General features: G+C 45.0%; 3 protein-coding genes across 8 annotated transcripts in view; 1 reads left to right on the forward strand and 2 right to left on the reverse strand.

Annotated features, from left to right (window-relative positions):
• The window catches only part of LOC119270723 (glycerol-3-phosphate dehydrogenase [NAD(+)]-like), a 5379-nt gene extending 4231 nt beyond the window's left edge, over nucleotides 1-1148 (forward strand). The window contains exon 12 of the mRNA XM_037552768.1: nucleotides 817-1148. Coding sequence (XP_037408665.1) covers nucleotides 817-839 — 23 coding nt within the window. The 3' untranslated portion in view covers nucleotides 840-1148. The remainder of the gene's footprint in view (nucleotides 1-816) is intronic.
• An 824-nt stretch (nucleotides 1149-1972) lies between these two features.
• Nucleotides 1973-4200, reverse strand: LOC119270724 (cytochrome b5-like). The gene is made up of 3 exons (XM_037552769.1): nucleotides 3960-4200; nucleotides 2603-2669; nucleotides 1973-2506 (listed from the first exon to the last, which is right to left on the reverse strand). The coding sequence occupies exons 1-3, from the start codon at nucleotides 4047-4049 to the stop codon at nucleotides 2250-2252; spliced, it is 414 nt and encodes a 137-aa protein (XP_037408666.1). The 5' UTR covers nucleotides 4050-4200; the 3' UTR covers nucleotides 1973-2249.
• Nucleotides 4201-9870: 5670 nt separating this feature from the next.
• Nucleotides 9871-11644, reverse strand: LOC119270725. 6 transcript variants are annotated; one of them, XM_037552773.1, is made up of 5 exons: nucleotides 11268-11644; nucleotides 10983-11135; nucleotides 10839-10923; nucleotides 10709-10741; nucleotides 9871-10463 (listed from the first exon to the last, which is right to left on the reverse strand). In XM_037552773.1, the coding sequence occupies exons 1-5, from the start codon at nucleotides 11506-11508 to the stop codon at nucleotides 10433-10435; spliced, it is 543 nt and encodes a 180-aa protein (XP_037408670.1). In that variant the 5' UTR covers nucleotides 11509-11644; the 3' UTR covers nucleotides 9871-10432. The 6 variants fall into 6 exon arrangements, 5 of the variants coding, with proteins under 5 accessions (XP_037408670.1, XP_037408671.1, XP_037408669.1 ...); XM_037552774.1 differs by having other exon boundaries at nucleotides 9871-10639; XM_037552772.1 differs by having other exon boundaries at nucleotides 10709-10923.
• Between the last annotated feature and the right edge of the window lie 274 nt (nucleotides 11645-11918).

Raw genomic sequence — 11918 nt, forward strand, 5'->3', positions numbered from 1 at the left:
GATAGGTAGGTCTAGTATTAACTCAGTGTATAATGTTGTGAAAACTATTGTATTGTGTTATAACCTTGTTGGATAAATTGGTTTCATTTTCCAAGTATCAGAAAAAAAATGATAATTGAATGTTAAATGGTGGAACGTTGTATCACATATGTGAGGAGATCTCAAGTGATTTAGTTTTTAAGGTCTTGCAATGATAGTTTGCATTGAAAGGTCATGACAGTCGGAATGAAGATCATATTTGTATGTAACTGTATTATAAGTTTTGAAATGGGAGGCTTGACAGTGTAATTGTGAGTTACTTCTGCTAAGCATGAACATAAGGAGATATTTGTTGGAAGATACTCTATTCCTATTGCAGTAAAATACAAGTAGACTATTAGAAATGCAGTACATTCAAATTCTTCACCCTAGAAGTTGACATTTGATGTTGCTAATAAGTTAGCACATTTATGGGGATGACAAAAAAACCAAAACTAAATTTGTATGTTACTGGTTTTTATTGTCCTATACTATTATAATGCCTGATATTCTCAAATTGGATTATTGGCCCAGTTTACTTCGTAAATTAAAAGCTCTGAAATCATATATGTTGGTTCGATGCCAATATTTGGCAAGCCAACATTTGCTCCCAGCTAGATGCTGACATGTCAAAAATAAATAAATTTGTTGCCTATTTATATTGTCATATACTATGCTTGAGATGCTCAAATTAGATTCTTGGCCCAGTTTCTTTCTGAAATGAAAGAATGTGAAATCATGTGGCTCTCAGCTAGATGTCAGGATACTGAATCTACCTTGTCCTGAACCCATTTTCAGGGCTCGCTGAAGGTCAATCTTGAAGATGCCATCAAGAACAATTTGGGCTTTGTAAAGTTTTTCGAAGACCAAGCATTCCATTACCTTCCAATTCCTGGCAAAGCAAGGCCCAGGAAGTTGTAGATGCTAGATGCTAGCTCATTTTGTTTATTCATTTGTGGCATCATCTGTCACATCTTACACATGTGCTGGCTTCAGCAAAACCAAGCAAGGAGTCATCACTTGTTTGTAACTGTTTGTAAATCATGCTTGTAAAAGATCAGTGCTGTGCCTTTGTTGTGCTCGGCTGTTAAATGTTTATTAAGAGGTAACATTTGCATCAGCAGTCATTACTGGGAATCTTTGCCTGCATGCTGGTTCTCCGGAATCTTGTCACGGTTCTGTGTGTATGACATGTGGGACCTGGCTAAAACTTGTGGCACTTATAATCTAACATTGGCATCAGCATGACTAGGTAGGTATCTTTGCCTGCATGCTGATTCCTCTTTGGTATCCATGTGTATGACATGTGGGACCTGGCTAAAAATGTGGCACTTCTAAGCTAATTATGTTGGCTAATTAAACTCCTGCCTAACTTGGCTGCCAATTATTATGACTGATGTTTTTTTGCTTTTGTGAAAAGATGTAGCTCGCTATTGCCAGAGCAGTACAGATTTGGTGCACCTACAGGCCATCCAGTGACAACATCCAGCACCAGAAACATGTACTGAAATTTTGTTGAACAATTCGGGCTTCGTAAAGTTTTCACTACCTTGTAATACCAGGCAAAGGTAGGCTCAGAAAGTTCTAGATGTATTCATTTGTGGCATCATCTATCATATCTTACAAATGTGCTTTTGGTGTGCTCTTAATGCAGCTGTTGAATGTGGTTAAGAGGCCAGTTATCAGGTTATATCAATCCAGGTGCAACATGTGCATCAGCATGACTGAAACCTTTGCCACAATTTCCAAGTGTATGACATGTGGGGCCTAGCTAAAAGAAATCGGCACTTTGCCAATATTAACGTGTCAATTTGCCTTTATTTTCTGTGCAAGATGGAGCCCTGCTACTGCAACAGCAGTACAAATTTGGTGCACCTACAGGCCATTCAGTGTGACAACATCCAGCACCAGAAAGATGCACCGAGACTCTGTTGATCAAGGGACACAAGCAAAGTGACACATACACAACTAATCACATCAAATTAAGAATATGTATGTCTGAACATTCACCAGCGATATGGAAAATATAGCCAAGTATCTATCCGTTTTCCCGAGTCACGATTTCAACAGCGGACGTCTTAGAACCATAACGCAACGACGGGTCGAGAACAGTTCCCAGATTTCATGACAGGACGGTGACGCTGGTACAAAATGCAAATCCCCACTAAAACTTATTCAGCTCTTGGACACTTCCGAATGACTGACTGACTGACTGGTATAAGACGACGGTGCTAGACAGACTCCGCCTTGGTGTAGATCCGTACGGCGACGGCCAAGCCCAGTATCGCGAGGGGGACCAAGAACTGGAGGATCTTGATGACGAACTCGGGGGTCTTGTCCTGGTTGTAGTGCGGCTGCTTGGGCGGCGTGTACTTGACCTTGGTGGGTATCGTGGTCGCGTCGATCTCACCAACATAGTACTCATCCATCATCGCCCGGGCGGTCGTGCTGTGCCCCACGTCCTCAAAGTCGTCGGTCGCGTCCTTGGCTGCAATGTAAAAAGAGCAAATTTGTAAGCTGAAATCGCATTCCCTTTGCAGCCTTATTTATTTATATACAAAATAAACATGTGATGGGGCAGTACCGGTTGAAGACAGCAAGACATCGTCGCCTCCAGGGTGGTCATCAAGAAACTTGGTCACATTGTACACCTACAGGAGCACATCATATTCTTCAGTGAGTATTGGCTTTCATAATATTATAACACAAGGCCTTGCTTGCAGATATAAAAGCATGTGCATGCCACTTCATAACTGTAAGCCACATAGGACAGTCACGTGTATAGAATTGCAACAAAGTTGTAAATCATGTGCAGGAAAACATGAGAAACAAGAAGCGCACACTTGTTGAGACTACAATGCACGGCTTTTGGAATCATCCGAGAAAATATTTGTGGTCGAGTCGACATCTTGTTTGGAAAGCTGGGGTCCAGAAGAGGACAGATTACCAAACGATGGTGACGCGCGCACGGACAATTGAATGGGTACAATTGCAACGCTGAACAAGAATGAAGGCCATAATTATATGGCAGCTATTAATTAGATGTACACATCAAGGCAGGAAGCCAACCGAAAAAATTGGTGCCGTGAATGGGCTAAGCGGTATGGATGGAATCTAATGAGACTAGATTGGGTGAAAGGAACTCTGTATGTATGGTCAGTAAGCAAGCAAGCAAGCAAGCGGCCCATGAACAAGAAGAATCAAACTGGCCTTGCAAAGCAGGTTGGTTTCTGGTTAAACTGAAACATGTGCGCATTAGCCTAATGTCGTCGTAAGTCGTAACAGCCGGATGAGATGAAGCGCCGTTGTAAAAGGAAAAAAGGCAGAGCGGCTAGTGGATCGTCCCGTCTGCCTGCCCCTGCCCCTGCCCCTGATTGGGGATTGGGGATTGGAAGATATGCGCAAGAGGCTTGGCAGCCTAAATGAAGACTAGACTAGCTCACCCTGTTTGTCATGATTCAAGGCATAAGATGGTTAGCCTAGCAAGCAAGCATATAGTACATGTTTGAAGGATTACTACTGAATTGACGTAGTATTAACAAGGTTTGCAGCATGTTGGGGTCAGGCTGGCAGTGGTCGGATCTGCGCAGATGCGATCCGGAAGCAAGCAAAAAACAGGCGACGCAGACCCCTTGGTAAGAGGCAGAGTATCTAACAGAGAGAATTGCGAGAGATGAAGCAAGGCCAGGCCGGCAATTCGGCAGCGGCGGTAGCAGGTCGGAACAGTTAGATAAGAGTTTGGAGGCGCGGCGGCCTCAGATCTTTCCTCCCCCCCTGTGGCCAACTCCGCGTGGCTGAAGATCCCGAGGAAGAGAGGGCGCAGGGTGGGCGGATCAGGAGGCGGCCGTGGGTGGGCGGAGATCCCGAGGAAGAGAAAACAAGGACCCACGCGGCGGCGGCCGGATCTCGGGGAACGGAAGAGAGGAGGAGGAAGAAGATACCTTGCCGCCGATGACTAGCCAGCAGTCGTCCTTGGAGGTGTGCTTGGCGACCTCCTCGAGGGTGAACACCTTGCCACCGGACGACGACATGGTCTCCTCCTCCTCCTCTCTGCTCCTCTCTGCTGTCAAGCGAGAGTGATGGGAAGGGTTTGGATCCAAGGAGGGGGTGCGGAATTGATTGATATCTGGAGGAGAGGAGAGGGGAGGGAAGGGGGCGCCGCGGTGGGTAGGTCGGGTCTGCGAGGGTTTGGGTTGACCCACCTACCCCGGCCTCACCTGCCAACCCACACCCATCTGAGGGCCTTTTTGATTCATAGGATTGTAAAAACACTGGAATAGGAAAAACGTAGGATTGAAATGGCATGTTCATTAGATCCCTATAGAATTTGAGTCTGTTTGATTGTGTCACTGGAAAAACAAAGGATTTCTTTCAAGAGGTTGAAGTGGATGTTAGAATTCCTGTGAAATGTAGTACAAATGAATCCTTAGGAAAAAATCCTATGGGATTCAATCCTACGAATCAAACGATCAATGTAGGAAAAATTCCTAAGGATTCTAATCCTTCAAATATCCTATCAAAATCCTTTGAATCAAAGAGACCCTGAGATTGCAAGCCTGGGATCTGCCGTCCGTGAACCCGTGCCGTGCCGCACCTCGCACGCACACGCACTGGCGCCGCAAGTACTCTCTTCGTCTCTTTTTACTTTGCATATAAAATTTGATCAAAGTCAAATTGCATAAAATTTGATCAAATTTATATAAAAAAATATGAACATCTACAATACTAAAACTATATAGTATGAACATATATTTCATGGTGCATCTAATAATATTGATCTCATATTGTAAATGTTTATATTTTTTTAATATAAAGTTAGTCAAATTCTATAAAGCTTGCGAACTAAAAAAACGAAGGAAGTACTACTACAGTCCTGAGCCAAGTGTCATGTGTGTGCGCGCATCGTCTGAGAGCATTTCTAACTGATTCCGTAAACCCTCGTCCTTTAGAACTGCTTTAAACGACGCTCTAACACATTTTTACAACGTTTTTACTGGATGACGTGTGTGTGTGTGTCGGCACAACAGATCGATCCCGCATAAAATCGCTTCATGTCCATGCAAAATAGCATAAAGCCCCCCACAACCAAAACAAAAGATTGCCTTCGCAAACGAGGCATGGACTGGGTCGGAGGTGCCGCCGCGCCAGGAGGAACGCGCGCATCTTGCCAGTGCCGGCCGTCGTGGAGCAGGACGAGGAGCGCCGGGGCAAACATGAGGAGAGAGCAGCAGCAACTAAGCTACACGATGTTCGATGTCATGCCACTTCAAGATTGAAGAAATCACCACAGGCGACCACGACAACGTATCTCGTTGTCCGCTGGTACATTGCCACTGGCGGAAATAAGATGATGCACCTCAACGACACACCGAGCGTCATGCCCACGACCGGTGGGTCAAGGTAATTAAGCATCCATCCTCTTTGACAATCTGAACGCATGCTTGCTTCTTGGCCTTCTTTGAATTCAACGGTTGGCGGCATGGTGTGTTCATGTTCCGGAGGTTCTCGACCGGCCAGTTGGAACTGCGTCGGGAGATGGGAGGCGACGAGATGTGCTATGTGGGCTCTTCTACTTGAAGACCGAGTTCCATCTTGGATCTTGGCTATTGAGCTAGTTAACGGGTGTAGCAATCTGTTACAACGAATATTATTAGGCTTTCGCGCGAGGGTGTGTTTTTTTCCCTGAAAAAAGGTAATGATCATTATGCTCGAACTGCCTTTCCTCACAATTAAACATGTTCATCAGTCGGGTTGGGCCTGCAAAAGCTTGGGCCAGGCCCAAAAAGTCTCCTTTTCGTCGCCTCCATGTGTAAGCCTAAGCCCAACCCAAACAGTAGTCCGAAGCCCATTACCACAGCACCAACAACAATTTTCGTTAACTCCATGTATAAGTCCCGCCCGGACGCTAGCCCAAAGCCCAAAAGCATGGCTTGGACGACACTTTTCAACACCTCCATGTGTAAGGCAAGCTGGAGGCCTGAAAATTACTCATTTTCGACACATCCATGTGTAAGACCATCCCGAAGCCCAAACATTACACTTTTTCGACATCTTCACGGGTAAGCCTGACCCAAACACAACCCTAGGCCTAAAGATTACTCTTTTTCGACACCACCACGTGTAAGCCCGGCCCGAATTACTCCTTTTTTACACCTCCATATGTAGGCCAGACTGAACATAGGCCCGAGGCCCAAAAAATACTCCTTTTTGACACCTCCACATGTAAGCCCAGACTGAACACAGGCCCGAGGCCCAAAAAATACTCCTTTTTGATACCTCCACATGTAAGCCCAGACTGAACACAGGCCCGAGGCCCAAAAAATACTCCTTTTTGATACCTCCACATGTAAGCCCAGACTGAACACAGGCCCGAGGCCCAAAAAATACTCCTTTTTGACACCTCCACATGTAAGCCCAGACTGAACACAGGCCCGAGGCCCAAAAAATACTCCTTTTTGACACCTCCACATGTAAGCCCAGACTGAACACATGCCCGACACCTCCGGGTGTAAGGCCACCCCGAGGCCCAAGAATTACTCATTTTCGACACATCCACGTATAAGCCCGACCCAAACATAGCAGAAGGACCGAAATTTACTCCTTTTTGATACCTCTACATGTAAGCCCGGTCCGAACACATGCCCAAGGCCCCAAAAGTTCTCCTTTTCGACACCTTCACGTGTAAGGCCAGCCCGAGGCCCGAAAACTACTCCTTTTCAACACCTTCACATGTAAGCCTGCCCAAACACAACCCGAGGCCTGAAAAATATTCCTTTCTGACACCTCCACGTGTAAGCCCGGCCCGAACACAGGTCGAGCCTAGAAACTTACTCCTTTTTGACACCTCCACGTGTGTAAGCCCGGCCCAAACACAAGCCCGAGGCCCAAAAATTTCTCCTTTTCGACAGCTCCACGTGTAAGCCTAGCCTGAACACATGGCCAATGCCCAAAAAATTACTCTTCGACACCTCAACGTATAAGCCCGGCCCGAACACAGGCGTGAGGCGCAAAAAATACTCCTTTCGATAGCTCCACATGTAAGCCCGGCCCAAACACAAGCCCGAGGCCAAAAATTACTCCTTTTTGACACCTCCACATGTAAGCCCGGCCCAAAAACAGGCCCGGGGCCCAAAAATTACTCCTTTTGACACCTCCACGTGTAAGCCCGGCCCAAACACAGGCTCGAGGCCCAAAAATTTCTCCTTTTTGACACCTCACCGTGTAAGTCTGGCTGTCGGTGTCAAAACCGGCAGACCTCGAGGTAGGGGGTCTCGAGCTATGGTTCTTCGATCTAGGGTAACAGGAACGAAGGAGACGATGTTTACCCAGGTTCAGGCCCTCTTGATGAAGGTAAAACCCTACGTCCTGCTCTTGTTCATATTGATGAAGATGTATCGAGTATAGAGTTGATCTACCTCGAGATCGTAATGTGTGGTCTAACTCTAGGGCTAGGTGAATAATTTTGTGTTGATGTCCCCTCTACGAGCTAAACCCTATGGCTTATATACATGCCAGTGAGGGTATCTAGGGTTACAAGGTCGGTAGCTATGAGCTAAGCGGCGACAAAAATCTTGGAGTATATGTCAAGTCTTCAGGAGAGACAGTCTTGATCGCGCCTCCTGCGTATGGCCTCCGGAGTCCATCTTGATCACGAATATGAATCTTAAGAACCTCCTCTGCATCATGTGGATAGAAAAGATACTTGATCAAATTTTCATCCCATGCCTTTCTCCCACTCAAGAACAAATCAGAAACCCACTTCAATCTAGTATTATGCCTTTTAGCTGAAATTTTAAGTCTAGTGCTCCTGGGTAACCAATTATCCCTCCAAATATTAATGCTAGATCCATCACCCACCGCCAAATGACACCATTCTTAAGCAATTCAAGACCATGCATAATACCTTGCCAAGTCACTGATGCAGACCGAGGAAACACTGTATCAAGAATATGTCCATGAGGGTAATACTTTGCCTTCATCAGCTTAGCAGACAACGAATCTGGATAAACCAATAACCTCCACGCTTGTTTGGCTAAGAGGGCTTGGTTAAATAATCTGAGATCCCGGAATCCCATACCTCCCTTACCTTTAGACCTTGTTAATTTGTCCCAAGCTAACCAATGTGTTTTTCTTCGATCTTCCTCATCTCCCCACCAAAAATTCCTGATAATCTGTGTTAACTTCTCACAAAGGGAAGCCGGGAACTTAAAAATACCCATAGTAGAGCTTGAATAACTGATTTTATTAAGTCTTCTTTCACCCCACACGAAGCGTATTTCTCTATCCAGTCAGAGAGCCTTTTCAAAACCTTATCTTTAGTAGATTGAAACTTACCAGCTTTCATTCTTCCGTCAGGAACCGGAAGACCAAGATATTTATCTTCGAACCCATCGACCGCAATTTTTAAGATTACCATAATAGCCACTTGATTCTCTAAACTGCACTTTTTCCCAAACATCATGGAACACTTATCAGGACTTAACAACTGCCCAGTCCCTTTCTCGTACTTCATCAGAATATTTTTAATGACAATTGCTTGATCAGTGGAGCCTTTGAAAAATAAAATACTGTCATCCGCAAACAGCAAGTGAGAAATACCTGGAGCTTGTCTAGTCAAATGAAACTCCTGAAAAGATCCTCTGGCTGAAGCATCATTAAGCAGCAAAGAAAGTGCCTCAGCAACAAAAAGGAACAAGTACGCAGATAAAGGGCTCCCCTGCCTGAGTCCCCTACAAGGTGAAAAAGACTCCAACAACTGTCCATTGAAGCGGACGACAAATTTCACCGATGTAACACACAACATAATCCAATTTATCCACCTCGGCGCAAAACCCAAAGCCTCCATCATACTTTGCAAGAAATGCCAGTCTACGCGATCATAAGCTTTCGCCAAATCCAACTTATACGCACATAATTCCCCTCTTAAATCTTTAAGCGTACTCAACGAATGCATACATTCAAAGGCTATGAGAGCATTGTCAGAAATTAACCTTCCCGGAATAAACGCACTCTGAGTAGGGGAAATCATACCATTAAGGAGCGGCCTAAGTCTATTAACAAGGTATTTGGAAATAATCTTGTAGATAACATTGCACAAACTGATCAGCCTGAAATCTTTAATAGACTGAGGGTTCTTAATTTTCGGGATGAGAACAATAATTGTGTTATTAATCCCCTCAGGCATAACTCCAGAAATAAAAAAACTATTGGACAGCCTTAACAATATCCTCCTTGATCAAACCCCAATTCTGCTGGAAAAACCTTGCAGGAAAACCATCCGGCCCCGGAGCCTTTAACGGCCCCATTTGGAAAAGCGCATCACAAATCTCTTGATCCGTAAAAGGTTTGCAAAGCTCCATATTCATATCATCAGAGACAAGGGGATTGACCAGCGAAATAATATGGGACAGGTCAACTAAATCATCACATGAGTAAAGTTGTTTAAAGAACTAGATGATACCCCGCGCATTGCAGCGGGAATTTGTAGCATCGTATAGGAGAAGGATTTAGTAAGTGAGTAAATTGTAAACCGTGAAAAAAAATCCTTCAAAAAGTTATGAGAGACTTCAAAATTTTAATTGATAAAGAAGGTTAGCTTGTCGGTTTCAAAAAGTTTTCATAGTACCAAAGTAGTGAACTTTTTGTCAGATTATCAATGAAGATTGAACCAATGAATGATGATGCATATGACAATTCTTAGTTGAATATGCTGGAACAGACAGACCTATTATGAAGATTAAAAAGGTGAATTAGCTATTTTTACTTGAACACGCTGAAAGAGATAGCCTTATATGGAGAACAAAAGGGTTATCTAAGGTGACTGAGTGAAATTCTGAAGACGTACATTTCACAGAACTGAAAATGTGTCGCATCAACTAACCTCGTCCATTCTTATCTGACAAATACAATGGTTCTTTTCAGGAGAATACATAATAGTACATCCAATAGGGACTACTAAATATTGAACTGGTTCGAAGCACCATAACTAAGAAAAACACATGTTAAATGTTGCAGATCTTCACAAACTGAGGAAAAAAGTTCGACTGAAAAATACCAGTTCTTGACTTCTTGTGTAATCTCTACTTGGATCGTGAACCATATACTACATCCTAAGATCAATTTAGGCGGATTCAATATTCGCTGGGCATAAAGACCAATCATGATATAGCAATATATTGATTCTACATAATAAGAATCAGTTTGCGCTAGCCCCATCGGACATAATCTATTAAAAAATGTAGTAGCACATACGTGATACTTTCATTCAACTATGTGTGTTGGTGATTCCTGTCTATAAAGAATCCAATCTCATCATAAGAATTCATATGACCGAACAAAAGGAAATCATTGATATGCTCCAGCGCCATATGACATGAAAGCATCAGTCGAAAATGTGGAGAACATGCCAGGAAATTTATTTGGATCCATCTGCAGCAATGGCCTTCCTGCAAATGGCACATTACAAAGAGTAAAATTTCACGAAAATCTAGTTATGTAGATCTACATCCAACCTGACTGAGAAAATGGAGATGGCAGATCAAGATGAGCGACATGACTGGCTCAGGTATCATTCATCGTCTAGTTTGAGTTAGATAAACATATGCGTGCGGCAGCCTATAATCTGTTGCAAAAAAAAATCAAGTGTTCTTCATTGTTGTATCCAATTGATTGCAGATTGAAAGACACTTACCACTTCTTCCAATTAAATCCAAACACCATGAATCTGGTACATCAACAAATTGAACGGGTAGGAAGCAACAGTCAATAAGAATCCCAAATTATGCAAGATGGTTGAACACCTAATAAAGATGAAGGTGTACATGTAGAGTGATTCGGATTTGCCGATCAGGTGGCCGCGTGGCGGCAGCGAGGGCTCCAGTTTTGTCCGCCCAACACACTTGGTGCCTGAAGGAGAAGGGGATGAGCCATGGTAGAGGCTTGAACTCACGTTCAGGAAGACGTACCATAGAGTTTTTCAGATTCCCAAGCAGGCGTCCTGTAGGTGCGGTGGTGGCAGCCAGGTCTCCAATTTTTCCCATCTAGACACTGGACGGAGATGAGCATCGACGAAGGAGGCTTCAACTCGGTTTGACTTCCCAGAGCAAACATTAACAAATCTGGATAGGAGTTTGGACACCCAGCTATTGATAGTAGTGATGCAAATAGAGAAGATCGGGAGGGAGAAGAAAATCTACCAGATTCGTCTAGAAAATAGCATGGGAGACGATGGATGAATTAAACTTGTGTACCGCGGCCTGATGGGATTGCTTGCCGCCGCTGCCGGCTTCTTTTGCCCCAGATGGTTCGTGGCTGTCTGTGCGAGGAGGGGCCGTACCAGGGCAACGCCTGCGCACAGGCTTCCTCAGTTGCGCGGGATGGCCGCATCAGGCGCGTCCGGAGCGTCCGGCCTGAGAGGCCCGGAGCAGAGCGTCCGACTGGAATCGGGGCCGCGACGGCGATGGCCGCGTCTGGTGCATCTGAGGACGCCATCTGGCGAGGAAGGACCGGAACAGAGCAGCTCGTCCGAGGCCGCCGGCGGAAGGAGGGCCCGGAGCAGAACAACGGCGCGCGCACAGACTGATTTGGCTGCACCGGGATTGCGGCATCGATCACTCCTTTCACGGGAAAAAGGTTGATGCACTGGTAGAAAAAGGGCCTATAGTCCCGGTTCGTAACGGCCTTTAGTCCCGGTTCCTGAACCGGGACTAAAGTGTCGGTACTAATGCCCCGACTCTTTAGTCCCGGTTCAATCCAGAACCAGGACTGATGGGCCTCCACGTGGGCAGTGCGCAGAGCCCAGTCAGGAGACCCTTTGGTCCCGGTTGATGGCACCAACCGGGACTAATAGGCATCCACGCGTCAGCATTTCTGTGGCTGAGGTTTTTGTTTTTCTTTTAAGG

This window comes from Triticum dicoccoides, chromosome 3A (assembly GCF_002162155.2).
Source record: "Triticum dicoccoides isolate Atlit2015 ecotype Zavitan chromosome 3A, WEW_v2.0, whole genome shotgun sequence".
Lineage (NCBI taxonomy): Eukaryota > Viridiplantae > Streptophyta > Magnoliopsida > Poales > Poaceae > Triticum > Triticum dicoccoides.

Coding starts and splice junctions, on each gene's coding strand:
- LOC119270724 (XM_037552769.1), bottom strand. CDS start 4,049: ATGTCGTCGTCCGGTGGCAAGGTGTTCACCCTCGAGGAGGTCGCCAAG. Junction 2,670..3,959: donor GGCTAGTCATCGGCGGCAAG/GTATCTTCTTCC, acceptor GTGCTCCTGTAG/GTGTACAATGTGACCAAGTT. Junction 2,507..2,602: donor TGTCTTGCTGTCTTCAACCG/GTACTGCCCCAT, acceptor TTTACATTGCAG/CCAAGGACGCGACCGACGAC.
- LOC119270725 (XM_037552772.1), bottom strand. CDS start 11,508: ATGGCGTCCTCAGATGCACCAGACGCGGCCATCGCCGTCGCGGCCCCG. Junction 11,136..11,267: donor AGCAATCCCATCAGGCCGCG/GTACACAAGTTT, acceptor ACTCCTATCCAG/ATTTGTTAATGTTTGCTCTG. Junction 10,924..10,982: donor GGAATCTGAAAAACTCTATG/GTACGTCTTCCT, acceptor CTTCTCCTTCAG/GCACCAAGTGTGTTGGGCGG.